Source organism: Lasioglossum baleicum, chromosome 13 (assembly GCF_051020765.1).
Source record: "Lasioglossum baleicum chromosome 13, iyLasBale1, whole genome shotgun sequence".
Lineage (NCBI taxonomy): Eukaryota > Metazoa > Arthropoda > Insecta > Hymenoptera > Halictidae > Lasioglossum > Lasioglossum baleicum.
In genome coordinates this window covers 13,964,565-13,981,197 of record NC_134941.1, presented here as the reverse complement: position 1 = coordinate 13,981,197, position 16,633 = coordinate 13,964,565, and the positions used below count along the sequence as shown (strand labels likewise).

The 16,633-nt window shown below is 39.3% G+C and overlaps 6 protein-coding genes across 11 annotated transcripts in view; 3 read left to right on the top strand and 3 right to left on the bottom strand.

Annotated features, from left to right (window-relative positions):
• The first annotated feature begins 630 nt into the window (after positions 1 to 630).
• Grip163 (gamma-tubulin complex component 6) lies at positions 631 to 7,545 on the top strand. The gene is made up of 15 exons (XM_076436378.1): positions 631 to 805; positions 874 to 1,088; positions 1,164 to 1,405; positions 1,556 to 1,685; positions 1,766 to 2,131; positions 2,209 to 2,319; positions 2,400 to 2,570; positions 2,643 to 2,941; positions 3,012 to 3,231; positions 3,334 to 3,565; positions 3,721 to 3,916; positions 3,993 to 5,298; positions 5,386 to 5,595; positions 5,681 to 5,853; positions 5,921 to 7,545. Exons 1-15 carry the CDS (start codon positions 631 to 633, stop codon positions 6,246 to 6,248), a joined length of 4,374 nt encoding a protein of 1,457 aa, XP_076292493.1. The 3' UTR covers positions 6,249 to 7,545.
• Positions 5,607 to 10,614, bottom strand: Ilers-m (Isoleucyl-tRNA synthetase, mitochondrial). The gene is made up of 14 exons (XM_076436402.1): positions 10,405 to 10,614; positions 10,176 to 10,298; positions 9,963 to 10,110; positions 9,651 to 9,855; positions 9,275 to 9,579; positions 9,045 to 9,211; positions 8,628 to 8,864; positions 8,355 to 8,527; positions 8,137 to 8,275; positions 7,910 to 8,067; positions 7,695 to 7,838; positions 7,331 to 7,544; positions 6,805 to 7,245; positions 5,607 to 6,616 (listed from the first exon to the last, which is right to left on the bottom strand). The coding sequence occupies exons 1-14, from the start codon at positions 10,612 to 10,614 to the stop codon at positions 6,371 to 6,373; spliced, it is 2,910 nt and encodes a 969-aa protein (XP_076292517.1). The 3' UTR covers positions 5,607 to 6,370.
• Positions 10,615 to 10,920: 306 nt separating this feature from the next.
• On the bottom strand, positions 10,921 to 15,968 carry Rpn5 (regulatory particle non-ATPase 5). 2 transcript variants are annotated; one of them, XM_076436446.1, is made up of 9 exons: positions 15,826 to 15,968; positions 15,609 to 15,750; positions 15,288 to 15,524; positions 15,110 to 15,214; positions 14,869 to 15,050; positions 14,568 to 14,792; positions 14,326 to 14,482; positions 13,787 to 14,080; positions 10,921 to 13,215 (listed from the first exon to the last, which is right to left on the bottom strand). In XM_076436446.1, the coding sequence occupies exons 2-8, from the start codon at positions 15,729 to 15,731 to the stop codon at positions 13,790 to 13,792; spliced, it is 1,320 nt and encodes a 439-aa protein (XP_076292561.1). In that variant the 5' UTR covers positions 15,732 to 15,750; positions 15,826 to 15,968; the 3' UTR covers positions 10,921 to 13,215; positions 13,787 to 13,789. The 2 variants fall into 2 exon arrangements, with proteins under 2 accessions (XP_076292561.1, XP_076292559.1); XM_076436444.1 differs by lacking the exon at positions 10,921 to 13,215 and having other exon boundaries at positions 13,459 to 14,080.
• Positions 11,149 to 13,354, top strand: LOC143214916 (uncharacterized). Of its 4 annotated transcripts, none has more exons than XM_076436479.1 (3): positions 11,149 to 11,481; positions 11,839 to 11,998; positions 12,620 to 13,354. In XM_076436479.1, the coding sequence occupies exons 1-3, from the start codon at positions 11,149 to 11,151 to the stop codon at positions 12,691 to 12,693; spliced, it is 567 nt and encodes a 188-aa protein (XP_076292594.1). In that variant the 3' UTR covers positions 12,694 to 13,354. The 4 variants fall into 4 exon arrangements, with proteins under 4 accessions (XP_076292594.1, XP_076292593.1, XP_076292592.1 ...); XM_076436478.1 differs by having other exon boundaries at positions 11,830 to 11,998; XM_076436477.1 differs by having other exon boundaries at positions 11,824 to 11,998.
• Positions 15,904 to 16,633, bottom strand: part of L(1)10bb (BUD31-like protein) — a 20,276-nt gene continuing 19,546 nt past the window's right edge. For both annotated transcript variants that reach the window (XM_076436485.1, XM_076436483.1), the window contains 2 exons: positions 16,058 to 16,106; positions 15,904 to 15,938 (listed from right to left, as the gene is read on the bottom strand). The gene's annotated coding sequence lies outside the window, so the exon portion shown is untranslated. The remainder of the gene's footprint in view (positions 15,939 to 16,057; positions 16,107 to 16,633) is intronic.
• Positions 16,483 to 16,633, top strand: part of Foxk (forkhead box K) — a 6,513-nt gene continuing 6,362 nt past the window's right edge. Inside the window, exon 1 of the mRNA XM_076436428.1 lies at positions 16,483 to 16,627. Coding sequence (XP_076292543.1) covers positions 16,593 to 16,627 — 35 coding nt within the window. The 5' untranslated portion in view covers positions 16,483 to 16,592. The remainder of the gene's footprint in view (positions 16,628 to 16,633) is intronic.

Here is a 16,633-nt window from a genome sequence, read left to right as displayed (position 1 = left end):
AATTATTCTCCTCTACTTTAATTATTAGTAAATTATTTAAAATCTCCTCAATTTTAAATTTATATAAAATATACTTTTAATTATTTTCTTTTTTATTATGTACTGTACGCATATCACTCTAACGGAACTCGTTCATTGGCTAATCCCCTACTCGTACTCCACTCCGGCGGCCACGTGACTATTGAGGCAATACCGAGCGTTCGTAGTATTTAGAGAAATATTGAAAGATTAATATTGTTTATATTGTGCAATATAGTAAATCAATTACTGATCAATTACAACTTTACGAATACCAACCCTCAAATTTCGCTACCGATAATTTCGATAGTGAGAACTGGTGAGAACTATTATCGATAACCATCTAGTTCTCCACACATATATATATAGACACATATCCACACATATATAGACCACATAATAGAAAAAGCGCGAAGATGTTGCGCATAAACATGCGAGAAAACATTGCGCAGAAATATGCGCGAAAAAAATGCGTATAGACATTTAAAATTGTGACGAGGAGATGGTAGTTGGAACTTAAATATGTAAATACATGTTTTAGAAGAAGAAAATACATTCTTACATTGTAATGAATAATTTCAATACATAATTACTATCAAGAATATTATCATCATGAACCTAAACAATGATAGTGATGTCTACGGTCTTGTAACCGAATTGAGTACACATATATTGCAAGCAAATCGACAGCCTTTTCAACGAAATACTCGATTTACTTATGAACACAACTATAAAGTGATCAAATATCTTCGGAGCAAGGCTTTCGAAATATTATTGAAAAAAGCTGGTGAGTATACTATTACAGAATATAACGGTAACACAAACAAAGGTTTACTTCTATGTTTTGTTTTTTAGATTATTCAGATCTCGAACAGGTAGATCCGATACTTGAAATACAAAAGCATGTCTTCGTAATGAAGTTAAGGTTGAGGCGTTTATGTGATGCTACTACGTTAGAAAGGCTACTGGAGGAACTTGAAGAGGATACTTCTTTGGAAGGACCTGTTTATTCCGTTCTACAGCTGTTAGTTCAATTAAAAAACTTCAATATCGTTCCCGAGCCAATCACAGTAAGTTCTGAGTTTAGATGTAAAAGATATTTGGAACTTCATCTGTTATAATCCTCTCTCGTTTCTAATGTTTAGAATATATTTTATTATGGAGAAGCTAATCCTGCTGTCCCAGAAATCACGTACACTAGAAATAATGTATCGTCTTTTCGCATATATCCTATGGAATGTTTCATGTTGTCGGATCAATTCGAAGCGACGTTGGAACCTCAAAGGCTACAGATTACACGCGTTATGCCGACTACAGTTATGAATGAATTGCATTTCTTGCATGGAAGAGTAAAGTCCAAGTGCACAATCGAAACAGAGTCTATAGAGTAAGCCGCAGCAGAATTTACAAGCTTCTTCTATGTAGAATCATTTTTTTTCTTAGTATGTTTAATAAGTTGAAAATAATACAACAGTATTTTGAAATCCTTCTAATATTTTCGCTGTCCAGTTATTAATTCTGTTTTTGTATGTGGCAGCATATCTGTAGCATCTGATTTTATATCCACCCACGCATTCGACACTGTATCCTCTCAAGCGCTGATGTTTTCAAACCATCGCTTCATCAAACACCTAAGTTTGGATCCATATGTGCCACGAGAAATAGTGGTAAGGAATAAACTTTACTGTCAAACCGTTTAACCAAAGATTAGCGATTCAGACAATTCTAAAATAGCTTTCTCTTTCAGTCGTACAGCGGGAGGGAGGACTCTAAATTTAGTTTTTCTAACGAAAAGGGTCTCGTAGCCAACAATTCGTGTCCCTTGTCTGCTCGCTCGGAAGCGGTTACCATGGAAAATGAAAGTTTCATAGGCACATGGAGGTCTTCGGATCATAGCATCGTCGACGAGTTAGGGTATGCTATCGATGGTTGGAATCACGAATGGAGAGATACCGATATAAACGACATGTCTCTCTTTGATCGTCGTACATGGGAACAATTGGGAGATATACAATGTACAAAAGAATTACGGTTTTTCACCGATGTGTCAACAGCTTCGATACATCTAGTAAAAATCAAACAAATGAGTAGTTTGCCGTTGCTCTCGGAAAAGGTAAAGCGTACTTGTTTACGATCATTAATATATTACTAAGTCACTAATATAATATCTTCTTGACTGGTTTTGTACAGATAATGAACTCTGCGCTCCTCGTGGAAGAAATTCCCATACGAGACTTTGTGAACGACACGAAGTCGATGTTACTTGGAATAGAGTCGAATACCTTCTACTATGCGCACATGGTATGTAATTCGATGGACTTCGATTGACTTCAAAGTTTGGTCAAATGGTAATATGTATCTTGATAATCTGAATTTGATAGACAGGATTTACTTTACGAGAGAACATCAGCGTGTACGGCGTAAGCTCGGAATTGTTAGAGAAGGCTTGCCAAGAAGCTATCAATTGGGGCAACTGTTTTCGATTCTTATCGCAGTTTATTACGCCGAAGTCACAAAGCAGCGAGTTGTCGCAGCAAGGCCTTATATTCAAGGTTTGAAAGGAATTTCTATAAATATGAAAGGAATAATTGGAAATTCAAATAATTTGGTCTGTCGTTCCATAGGCTGTATGTACAAATATCAAGGAACTGCTGCTCTATTATCAAGCCGTGCTCGTAAGAATCTTCAACTATGAAAATAATTCACAAAGGTTGCTGAAAACGTTTCAGAGAGTTCGTCCAGTGGCTAGCCTGATCACTAAAGTTGCCAAACTGTGCGAACCTTACAGAGAAAATCAATGTACACTTCGAGAAGGAAGTAGCATTATCGCTAGAATTTATAACGAAGCGGTTCAGGTGACAAACACGAAAGCCGCTTTGGTATTCTATTCTTTATTGAAGTCCTGCTGCGAAGTTTACTTTCGGTACATATCCTATTCAAAGAAAGATACGTTTGATTGTAGAATGTACGCCATTTAATCGAATAGTTTTCAGGTTTCTACAAAAATGGATGTTCGAAGGTGTGTGCGACGATATTTATGGAGAGTTCATGATCAAAACGCGACCGCAATACTTGCGTAACAGGGATCATAAATTTTGGACGAAAAGTTTCAGTATTCGGAACGAAGGAATCCCAGGTTTTTTAAACGGTTTAACGGAATCGATACTTCAATGTGGAAAAACCGTGCGACTATTACGAATCTGCAGTACAAAGGTACGCGTCGAAGCATAGAGAATGAATGATGTTAAAGTACTGTATAATTGTATAATTGTAGTACAAAAACTACACTGTACTGATCTCAAAACGAGGCTTTAGAATCCCGTGTGCCGTGTTTGTCTGACCGAACAACCCGAAGTGAAGGTTTGCTTGAGTATAAACGCGTTATACGAGCAATCGTTGAGATACCGTATTTACGAGGAGAAAGGGAAATCTGCCCTTGGTCCGATACTTTCCCTCTCCACGGCCATACAAGGTAAAAAACAACTGGAGAAGGAAATGGCTGAGTTTGTGGTTCGCGCGCAACGCGATACGCTCACGAGAATCAGGGGTAAGTGCCGCTTTCTCAAAATACGAAACCATAAGCCCATAACTCACCGTACACTTACATTATAGACAGCTCTAGAAGCCCATATTTCTTTTCCTTGAAATATCTTGAGTCAAGAAATATATGGACTTATATGGTAATTATGGTGCACATTTTAGGGGAACGAGAGGCCGCGTTGAAGAAGATAGCGCAAACGAAACGCGAGTTCCTGACAAATTTGAAAGAGCAATATCTGGTGATCGAAGCGCAGAAAAAGAATAAGAATAGAAAACAGAAGAAAGAGAATGAACCGTACGATACGGAATTTTTATTCGGGAGTAGCGCTTTGCAAGAAAATCTCCGACGCATCGAACGGTACACTAACTTTCTGATTAAACTTCTAGCATTTACTGTTGATCTCAGTCAGAAATAAATCTTTTTCTTGTCGCAGAACAAACATTTTGAATTACTACGAGAACCTAGCACTCGACATCGACAAACGTCACGTGCGTTCTCAATGGCGTGCTAAAAGAATGGCGTTCTACGATAAGAGAGTCGATGTACTAACAGCGACGAAACAAAACTCGCAGGACCAGTTGAAAATGCTAAGAGAAGGGGATGAAGTAGATATAGTAGAAGAAGAAGCTGAATCTGTATCGATCCCGAGATCGAGTCCTCTGGAAATATCAATACCGTTCGAAGATGAAAATAAAAATTACTCGAGAACACCTTGTCAAAGAATCGTTCGCACCGCGTTCGTCGACATAACAACAAACAACAACAACGTAGAAACGAACTTGCGTGATTTCTTGAACAATCAAAAAGTAGAAGAAGAGACCTCGACCAGAGCAACGGCAATTGTTATGACGGATACCAATCGATTGTATACAGACTCGAACACGACGGTACCTTACATCCAGTCAACCGTTGTCGCCGTTGAGAGACCGACTGTTCTAAACGTTGTAAAAATTGATAACGCTGCAGCGATGGAATCGCTGGTTGGCAAAGGCAAGTCGTGGTCTTTGGAAGGTAGCATGACGCCGAATAATAATGAATTTGATATACGAAAGATTCGCATTGGATCGAATTCGAACGATTCCTTGAGGGAATTCCCTGAAAGAAACGACTTGGAAACACCAATGTCCTGCACGACGGACAATTTTCCTTCGTCCTTACAAAGTCCAGCGTCGGAAACGCATCCTTCGGAGGATCGATCGCCCATCGAAATCTCAACCACCGACATGTTTTCCAGTAACTCGCGGACATGTACAAAATCGCCTATTGCCATGAGAAAAGATGCAACGTTTTCCGACATATTTGCCTTGCAACAGGACGAACCGACAACCACCACAACCATGGCATTAACGGAATCAACTCCATTAACCGTTGCCGACATCGAGTTGATCGATCACACTTCCCTGCAAGCTTATCTGGAGAAATCGATCCGCATCCCTCTCGAAGTACAGAGCCGACTCGTCAATAATGCCGTTATCAAATACTTCGTCGAGGAGAATCATTTACTATTACACTTGCACAGCCTGAGGAGTTACTTCTTCTTGTTGAACGGAGAATTTGCTAAGAGCTTGACGGATTCGCTGTACACACGTCTGTACGAGATCTCGTTGCCGGTTGAATTATTCAATTCAGCCACGTTGACGAATTTGTTGGAACGAGCATTAGTTAATTCGTTCAACAGCGTTTGTGTAAACTCGGAACTTCTCGGTCTGTCGGCGATTAACGCGCCGCTGCAGTTGCATGTATGTAAGCGATTAAGTTCTAGAGAACGTGTCTCGTGTCGTTTTACTTTTCTGTTTAATTGTTATATTTACATTTACGCTTCGCAGATGTCCGATCCGGCTGCGTTGGACTGTCTCTCGCTGAATTACAAGATAACTTGGCCACTGAATATTATACTCGACGACGCGGTTATGCAACAATACGGTAAAGTGTTTAAATTTCTGATAACAAGTGGTCGAGTATCGTGGGTGTTACAGGAAGATTTCAATATCATGAAGAGAGAACGAAAAACACTCGCGTCGCCGCAATATCACAAGGTGACTGTCGCTAGTCGATCACAGAATTTATTTACAATACATATACATACACGTGTAAATGATGTTTGTGTTAATTTGTTCACAGTTGCAGCTCTACAGACATTCGATGACGCAGTTTATGAACGCGCTGCACAATTATTTAACGTGTAGCGTCTTACACGCTAGTTGGACTGAATTCGAGAAAGATTTAGAAAATTCTCTGACCCTGGACCAAATATACTCGTCGCATGTGAATTACATCAAACGAATACTTTCGAGGTAAGAAATTTACGGGTTTTCATCGAATGGATTTTTGCTTGTTCATCTTATTCGTTTCTTTTTACAGATGCATGCTCAATGCTCGAGGTGAAAAAGTACGCGTATGCTTAAACAATATATTTAAAGTAATCTTGAAATTTCACAATAGACTACGATCCCAAAAATGGACCATGAAATCTACGGTATGCGTGCATCCAAATTTTAAGAGACTAGAACAAATGTACCAAGCATTTTGCGAATTACGCGCATACATGGCGCATGTTGCGTTTAAATTAGCTACTAGTGGTTATCAGCCACATTTAATGCATTTTTTAAATGCTCTTAATATAAATCATTTATACGATTTAACTGTAAAGTCTTGTCGCGGTTCTTCGACAGAACCTTCCGACTTATAAAACTTTACTTTATTATCTTCGAAGTTTATATCTTTGATTGTATAAGTTAATGATTAATAAAAAAAACAAAAACAAACAACAACGAAAGAGATGCTGGACATCGATATTACATGTATGTTTTCTTACTCTGTTCCACTGTAATTAACGCGCGTAGATTTCTCTTGACCGAGCATGTCGGCACAACGCGAACACAAACCGTGATCACGTTCTTCCGGATACCTTCTACATCGTTCGCACAACACTTTCTGGTCAGCATTCACTTGAATGTTCGTTTCCGCAATGGTTTGGTTCTCAATCAAGTTTATCGAAGTAGCTTGTAGAATTTCACACAATTCTGATGCCGATTGCATCTTGTTGTCGTGGAGAAGCTGAACGAAACAGAAAGAGAGAAACAAATTCAAATTTTTCAATATTTAAATCTCTAAGCCCTACAAATTCTAAATATTCATATTAGATTAGATAAAGTTTTTCAAAATGTATAGCTGTGCATAACATTTAAATTTCATAAAAATCGGAGAGGAGTACCTCTATGTAAATAATCACCCACGATACTTACGGAGAGCCAGGGAAAATCGTGTTTCGTCGCTTCTATAGTAACAGACGATTGCCATCGATTTGTGCCGGCAACATTTTGAAATTGTTTCCTTATACGAAGGGCCGCATCCATGCGTTCCACGATTGTTTCATCGTTCCAGGACTCTGGAATCACGTACGTCGTACAGTAGAACGGTACTTTATTTTCATCGTAATTTTCTGGATGGTGTAACCATGCTTCTTCGACCAGATGCGGTACAATCGGTGCCATAGTTCTCAAAAGAATGGTTAAAGTTGCTCTCAGAACTTCGATAACCGCGAGACGCAACGGTGACGTCATCTCGTCGCAGTAGAGTCTGTCTTTGATGAGGAAACAGTACAAAGCCGACACATCGTTTGCTACGAAATTCATAATCGTTTTACTGGCGTGATGATACTGGTAACCGTTGTAATGTTGTAACATCTAGCGAAGTACAAAATGATCGTGAAACGAATTATTAGCCGTAGAGTAAAATGAATACTGAAGAAGATTCATATGTTTACGCTACCTCTTTGTTGTAATCGTACAATCTATACATCATATACTTGTCGATCATCCGGTACTGTGGCTCGCCGCGCACACCTTGACTGTGCGAACCTATAGCGCCCAAAAGAAAACGCACTATTGAACGTATTCTATGAATCGACTGCTTGCTACCATCGAGTAACGATCTCGAGACGGGCACTTGCAAATGCTGAGACCCATGACTAGCCACCCACCACCTTTGCAAAAAATAATTAATAATAATTACTAGGGCTGTGCGCGAACCCGATGAAATTTCGAGACTCCCAAAGGAATCGGGTTCCCGAAAATTACGTTCATTACGTTAAAAAATGTACCGCGTACTCGTGTATACAATTATAGCCGTATACCTTAAAACGTCGACGCCATAAATCGGATTCTTTTCCGAATTGGCTCCACCTAGAAGAATTTCTTCAGGATTGATCACATTTCCTACGGATTTCGACATCTTTGATCCACTTTCATCGACTGCAAATCCATGCACGAATAGTGCACTGGAATCGCAAAAATGGATATATTCAATCTCCCCGATACATCGCTTCGAATTGATAGTCGTTTCGCTTACCGATAAGGTGGACTGTCTTGTAAAGCGATAGACGTTATCAACGATGACTGAAACCAACCACCGAATTGATCGTATCCCTCTAAATAAAGGTTGGCTTTGCCTTCCGGTAAAACAGCTGACCACGATACGCCACTGTCGAACCAAATGTCCAGAATATCCTGAGAAAAGTATTTGCGCTTTCAATCTTGGATTCTCTGTATACTATATTCTCCATCCGAAGTGTTTACCTCTCCTTTTTCCACGTCGTCTACGCGCACGTTCATCTGTTGAATCACATCTAATCCTAGTAACTCTTCCACGGAATATTTCCACCAACAGTCGGGACCATACTGATCGATCGAATGACACAGACGTTCGATCAATGCTCTAAACGAATATTAAAGGTCAATAAAAAATAATAAAAACCAAATACATGTACTTATTATCTCATCTTAATGAGGTATACCTGCTCGTAAACGGTTTACCGGTTTTTCTGCTGTAAAGCACAGGTATAGGTGTTCCCCAGGAACGTTGCCGCGAGATGCACCAATATGGCCGATCTTTTATTCCAGCGATCAGAGCATTCGTAAAAGATGTACGATTGCATTCAGGATATATCTCTATGTCGTTGACACTGTCCTTGTGCAAACACGGTATAAAATCATTTCCACTCGTTATAAGTCTACTACTGTAAATCTACATGCATATAAAAGAGGAAATGTGAAAAAGGATGTCTTACAATGGCTTTGTCCCTCACGGAATTTATATTGAAGAACCATTGACTGCTCGCGCGGATAAACACCGGCTGTTTTGTTCGCCAATCGTACGGATAACTGTGCGTGAACATTTCGACGTGTAACACATCTTCCGCGATACTCTGTAAAACTTTGTCCGTTCCTTCCGTTAATACGTTCAGTCCTTGAAATTCTGGACCAGCTGCTTCGGTGTATCGACCTTCCGCGTCTACCATGGATACCTGTATATAAAAAGTTTCTCGAATCATCAACCACGCTCTAAAAATGTTCAAATCGTATGCTCCAATGTTAAAAAAGTTATCGTGTTTTTAAGAATCTCCGAATACTAGTGGGAGTCACTCTACTTCAATATTTTCGCTTGAAACTGTTGCCTCTTATAAATTTCAATACAATGTACTCACGACAGGCATTTTATTCTCCAAAGCGACTAAAAAGTCTTCTCGACCATGTGCTGGGGCAGTGTGAACCAGACCTGTTCCTGCATTCATCATCACGTGTTGCGCAGCTAAGAAAGGTAATCTAGTCTTCTCGAAAGGGTGAAAATACGTAGTACCCTCCAGTTCTTTGCCTGAAAGATCGACAGTAGTTCGAACAATTTCTACTATGGATTATAACAGACAATCGAGACTACCTTCAACGCGCATTATTTGCTTCAGTGGACCGATTTTGGTTTCAACATTTTTCAACAACTCCTCCCCGATGATATTCAAGTTTCCTTTCGTATCTTCAGCGACGCAATACCAGCCATCCGTTGAAAAACAAAGAGCTTGATTGGCTTTCAAAGTCCAAGGCGTTGTAGTCCATGTAAGAGCGTATACGACACGATTTTTGAACGAATTTAATTTTGTCGGCAAATCATCGATACGTACACGAACGATCGCGCTTTTACTTTGATGCTTCTCGTTGTATTCCAATTCAGATTCTGCTAGTGCTGTTCTACGACATAATGGTACCGACCGAACTTTACAATCCCTCGAAAGAAAATCAAAGCTAATATTTCATCGTACCTGGAAGAAGCCGACCAGTAGACAGGCATGAAATCTCTAAATATGACACCCCTTTCGTACAATTTTATAAATTGACGAAGCTGATTCTTCACGTACGAAGGCCTATTTGTAAAGTAACATCCAGATTCTTTCCAATCAGCCGTAACGCCCCAAGATTGGAAAGCTAGTCTCTGTTGAACAACAGCTTTCTCCGCGTATTCTCGAGCTACGACACAGTTTTCCCAAAATGAGTTATACTATACTGTACTGTTATTTCTAAGTACATTTGCCCAAAACTTTGTTCAGTGAGCCAGCATTGCCCTAAACTCTTACCTTGCTGCCTGATTATTAAAGGATCTTGCACACTGGCATCTTGAATAGCCTTTAACTCGATTGGTAGTCCGTGACAGTCCCAACCAGGGATATAATGAACGCGTTTACCTTGCATCACATTGTTCCTCAATGTAACATCTTTAAGAATCTGTAAGGAAAGTAACAAAAAGTGACAACATAAAGACAGAACAAACATCGCAGAAGATCTATCACCTTATTAATAGCATGTCCCATGTGTGGAATTCCATTGGCGTAAGGAGGTCCATCGTGTAAAACGAACTCCGGTCCCGACAAATTTTTCCTTTGCCATTCGTACAATTCGGAGAAACCGCATGTCTACAAAAACACGTAAATGGAGTAAATGACTTGTAAATGAGTAAATGAAAAATTACGTGATTCTGTTAAACATGTATATAAACATATATATCCATAAATTTCTTACCGTAGTTAGATATTCGTCTTTTTCTATCCGTTCTTTTCCATTAATCTGCGCTGGAAACCGAGTTCGCGGAAGTAGAACAGTATCGGAATACTTGTTGCTCTTCTTCAACGTGGTTTTTACTTTGTTCGCACGAGCTATTTTCTCGTTCACTTTATTTTTAATCGAACCGGTGAACAACGTTCGTTTCTGTGTGACTAGAATCCTGTACATGTTTACAATAATACAGGTCGAACAAGTTTTTATTTCACTAATATAGGTTACACGTGAATTTTCAATTCGAACGTTCTAACCGAGCAACAAATCGATAATTCTATCAATACGACGAAACAATTATTGAAAACCTTATTCGAAACTACATAAAGAATCAGCAACCGACATCGAATTATACTGTGTGTTTTTTTCTTTCTATAATTCGTATTTTACGTCGTATGCATCAGCGTGTTTTCAACCAGCAGGAATATTAAAGTTCGATGTATTTATATTTATGTACTCGATGTGTATGTTCGACTATTCAAAGTCGTAGTTCGTACTTAGTTGTATCAGCGATGTTCCGTATTTGTTCGTTAGTAGCCGTTGAAGATAAAAACGTGTGGCAAAGAAAATTTTGAAAGAAAGAGAAAGCAGTATGCGTGTATAGTAAACAAGGAACCGAGGTGCACGACGATAGGTAGGTTAGTCCGTTCTCGTTCGTTCGAACTGATCCGATTTCGGTCTAGCGTTATACGGTTGATAATCGACGAAAATATGGCTACACTTTTCGAAAGCTCGTTCTTATCGAGCCGACTGCATCGCATCGAAGAACGATACGAAGAACCGACCAACACTTTTGGCAAATGCGACTGCACTAGCTATAGCTATCTTGTCCTGAGCGTTGTTCTATTCACCATTGGTACAGCTATCACTATTTTCGCTTTGGGCGATGTTGCGGATGGACATATATTCTTAAATCTCGGCGAGATGTGGTTCATCGGCCCAATGTTTATCTGTTCCGGACTTATGGTCGCCGTCAAGTGTATGCTCTATCTCCGAAGAAAATCCGTCATACAAATGATTTTTCATCAACGACAATTGTTTAGGGTAAGTAGCACCCGTTTATGTTTCTTGTTCATACTGATCCCTACATAGACCTGTATACTTTTATCATAATTGTTCTTGTATTTATTCGTGTTCGGTAACGCAGTTTTTTTTACTTGTTTAATCAATATCCCTGGTCAGTTATCGTATATCGTTTACTTTCCGAGCATATCGATCGTTCGTGATTCGAATCAACAATGTTTGTGTGTATTTATCTACGTTGCTCGCTCTAAGCGCGGCAATTACTCGAACGATGATGGGATTGAAATTTTTTCTTACGAATAATTAGATCGATTCGATAAACCCGAGGCACACGTTAGTTTGTTGATGTATACAATTGATTAGATTCAGCATATACAGGAATTGACCGGTACTCGTGGCATTGGACCAATCGGCAATATGAGTTCGACAACGTCGAGTCCGCCTTCGTACGAAGTTGTCGTCCAAGAAGTTCCGAACGAATTACCTCCGCCGTCTTACGCAGAAGCAGTTGCACTTTTACACAAGACTCTCGCCAATGGTAAACCCTTGAGTTTTTCCGTTTTACTGATGCAGTGGGTGTGCAAGTTCACCCTTTAAAAACGTACAACTTTTTCGAAATTCGACCCAACAGCTATTACTAGTATATGTACTATGAATTAGTATACTAGCTAATGCGTAAATAATTTTATTTTAAATTGTAGTTGGTCGCAATTGCGAAGGAAAAGGTAAAGGTCATGATTTTTAAATTCTTTATAGCCTTTTTGGAAATTGGACCCAACTACTTGAGTTTTTTCGAGACGTTAGAAGGATTAGTTTACTAGCTAATGTGTAAATAATGTTTTTAAAAAATTGTTATTAGTCGCAATTGCGAAGGAAAAAGTAAAGGTGACGATTTGTAAATTTTTTATCTGTGCTTGTAATGAAATCGTAATGGAATCGAGGTTCTTATGAAATATAATCAATTGAAGATAGCAGCAATTGTAAGAATCTGCGATTTTTACATCTTACAATGCCCAAACTTCGTACATGTGTATAACTCACTTAGAAAAAAGAGATAAAAGATAAAAAATTTAAAGTGTACGAATATTTTATACACCCACTGTATACGTACATCGGATACAAAATGAATAAAGAAATGTTGTTCTGCTCCATTTTTCAGATGTAAAAACGAGTCGTGGCACGATTTCCGACGAGAATGTTGCTGTGGCCGATAACATCAGACAAAAACCGTGAAACCGGCATATCTTCCGATCGGAAGATCCAGGATTACGAGTAATTGTAACTTAACTGTTTCCTACTTAACCGCGGAGGATCGCTCGTTTCTTTATATTTCCGCTATGCTAAACGAGCGTTCGTTCTTCCGAACAGATTGCGAATCTGACATGTAAATAATGCCATCTGTATCCGCATTGTATAGTATGTATTTCATCGACAAAGACAAGGGGCGAAGAAGGGATCATCTTGACGAGCGTGAAACGTTCGAAGTTTACAGAAGAAGTTGATAACACGGCTTTACCTTCTTCCCTTACCTTCGAAAGAGTTCGCCGTTTTGCTCGAACTACTTCGATAGAATCGTTTTGATCCGAGACAACTTGATTCTGTCTACGACTACGACTATGACTACGACTTGATCGACTGAAACGATAAACATCAAATGAAAGAAAAATGTTCAAAGTGACGAATGATAACACAGATCTTACGACGTTTCTAATTCATTGAAACAGAACGACTTTTCCTTCGTTGCGATTACAACGCCTAGAACACAAATACAGAAGAGAATGTTGTTATTATACTATTTGTAAATTGATTACAGTTTACCATCGAATGTTTTACCGATACGATACGCATAACGTATAATTGCTAACGATATACGACTAGAGGGGGGGGGGGGGGAGGAAACAAGGTAGCAAGATCATTTAGTCGGTGTTTTTGTATAAATCTTGTTTCATTCATTGTTTTTATGTCGCACATTACCGAAATCATTAAAAAAAACCTATGTGTTTCGTACAACCAGTTTATTATATCGATCCGGTACATAGCTGAGCCGCGAAACGAGAAATGCCTTTTCAACTGTTCCATTGTACAGCGAATACAAAATGTACATTAACAATGTTTGATACTTTTTCTAGTCGTGCTTCTTTTTATTGTAAAAACGATATTCTTCAGATCGTATATAAACTGGACACATCGAATAAAAGAAAGGCGGAATATCGTGTAATAAAGAGGAATAAAGGGAGAAAAGGATGGAGAAAGGAGAAAAAGGATATATGTACCGCTGAAGCAAGTACAAAAGGATGTGGAGAATGAAAAATGATGTATAATATACCTGTTAGGATTGAGCAACGGCCAACATTTCTTCTTGATGAATCAGATGAGTCGTGTGATTAACAAGGCTCATTAATTTCGACAACGAAGCGGCCCATGCGTCCAATAGAGCAGCTGGTTCTTGCGTTCCCGTGAATCGGACCACGCCAGCTAGTCGATCTGTACGAGCATTTATCACGCCGGTTTCTACTAAATTGCAGAGGCACGTTTCAGTTTCTTTGACCGGCAAATCCAACAACTCGGCCATACGCGTTAACGTGATATTCGTGTAGTACTTCGCCATGATTCGAATATTCTGTAATCAAAATTTCGTTGCAGTTTATTCGGCAGTAACAATTAGACAGCGGATTTTATGCATTTATGACAAGAACGAGTAAGTGTACATTGAAACAGTAAAAATATTAGAAAAATTGAAAAACACTGTCATATTATTTTCAACCTATTAAACGTAGTGATTTAGGTAGAAATTTTTGATTTTTCATGAAGATCCGCTGTCTAGCGATAAGATTGTAGAATGAAAAATTAGATTGGCACGCGTACATGTTCCACAACTCTATTTCGAAGATCAGCCCATCGTTTGCGACCCTCTTCGGTCGAAGGACTGAAGACTTCGGTTGCTCTTAAGTCTTTTTCGTAGATTTCACAAAGTCCGGACCATTTGATCAATTCCGGATTCACGAACAGACGCAGCAGCTCTCTGCAAACGAAAGGAGAAGTTTAACCGATCGAAGAAGTGCGATCGCTTCCTACAATCAAATTACAGAGAAATGAACAAGTACTACTTGTATGTGAGTATTTCGTCGAGAAGTTTATCGGCGAGTAATCTGTGGGTCAAATCCGCCTGTTCCGGTTCGTGCGGTGCAAGGACAAGATACAAAACGGCTCGCGACAGAGCGGTATGTCTCTTTTCAGGATCGTCTCGAACAGCTGGCGTTTCCAATACCGCTCGATTGTGCCTGCACAATTCCAAGTGCCAGCTCTCGTGACGGGCTAGCTCCATCATAAGGCTGAAACATCGCGATAAATCATTTCCAGAACATTTGGAACGATCAATTTCAAATTTCAGCTACTCGTTTAACTCACTCGTAATATTTTAATTTGAGAGTTTGCGTCTCTTCGTCGTCGTCATCCTTGAAAAACTTCACGTTTATCTTTTTAGCTATTATCTGTGTCCGCATGAAATCCTTCTTCGCTAAACACAATCTCATTTGCTCCAAGATCAGAGAGGCCTTCTCCAAACGCGACATACTGCCGTATGTTTCAACCTATGGATCACATATGAATTAGTATGCGAGTTAGTAGTACTTCCCTATACCACATGTACCTGTAACTCAAGCATAACTGCAGTGGCACCAGAAATATCGCCATCCTCCTCTTTGATCTTTGCCAAGCGATGCGTAAGCCTTGCTCTTTCCACCTCCACGTAAATCTTTGAGAATACATTTGTACAGATTATTCGGAATGCTTACATGGTAAATTTAAAATGTGCATCGCTTGCGTACCTTTCCTTCCGTTACCGTACGCAAAGTTTCTATTAGTTTTATCATAATTTCTTTAGTGGGCATCTTATCTACGTAAGTACAACATTCCTGGACCATTTTCGTGACCGCCAGTTTCAACTGGGAACGCCTTTTGGACAATAGAACAATATATTCGTTCAAAGCTTCCCAGTTCTTTGCTTCCATACAGATTTGTACGATAGCCACTAGAATTTGGGAGGTACATCCCATATCCTCTGCCTAGAATGGTTGAAATATTACAATTATTCCCAGACAACGGTGACGGTAGAGGATATTGTAGGAATCTTCCAGAAAATGTTTAACCGTTCGTGTCTGTTTTTCTAAAGCAAGCAATTGGCCCAATGCGTTGAACAACATCCCTTCGCTAGCCAATTTTTTGCACTCGGGGATCTTAACCTCGCAGATACTGCCGTAGTCTACCTCCATTTTCACTTGTAGCTTTCCGCTGAAAAATATTGTTCGGTTACTTAAACTCTATACAACGAAGAATTCGACAAATACAAGTAAATAAATCGTTTACCTCTTTACCAGTAATAAGTATCTATCACGATCACCTGTTCTTTGCGTCTATACAAACTGGAAAACCGAACTGTGTGTGTGTTTGTTTTTTACATCTAACTTTCTCGTTTCCTTCTGTAACAGAATTTAGCAAGAAAATGTGGCAATCACACCGACGGAACGATAAAGTTTTGAATTCTTGCAGCTAACATTCATCAATGAACATGATCAAAAAGCGACTGTCATGCACTCACCGTGAAAGCGTGAAAATCACTACTGCCAACGGTTCAAAGTGAAATGTACCTAATCAAGATTTCAGACGTTAGACCTTAGACCACATATACTTATAGATACCCGGCTTCGGATCATTTTCGGATAACATGTAAGCTTAGACCATATATATTATAGATAGTGATATGGCCTAAGGAATAGACCTATCATCGTATGGGACTTCTTGTCTCGTGTTCTGAAATACCGACCATATATTTCCATTTTCTTGGAAAGTAGCAGATTTAGACGAGTTTATGCCACCAATCTTCGTCCCATAAGTCTGTTTTTGTTCTGAATCGTTGTTTCGTATACTGGATCGCTTCATTTGGATACAAATAGGCGAAATAAAAATAGTAATGGGGTAACAAAAAGTGGGACAGAAAATTACATTGGGTGATAGGTCTATCCTTATACTTAGTCTGTGGTCTAAGTTTTGCCGAAACAAGAGAGAATCCCTATTTCGGCAGTGTCTCGAAATGGGACGAGAAATGAAATTCAACATGCATATTTCGATCGTGGATGTACACACCAGTGTACTTTCAATACCCACATAAGTACCT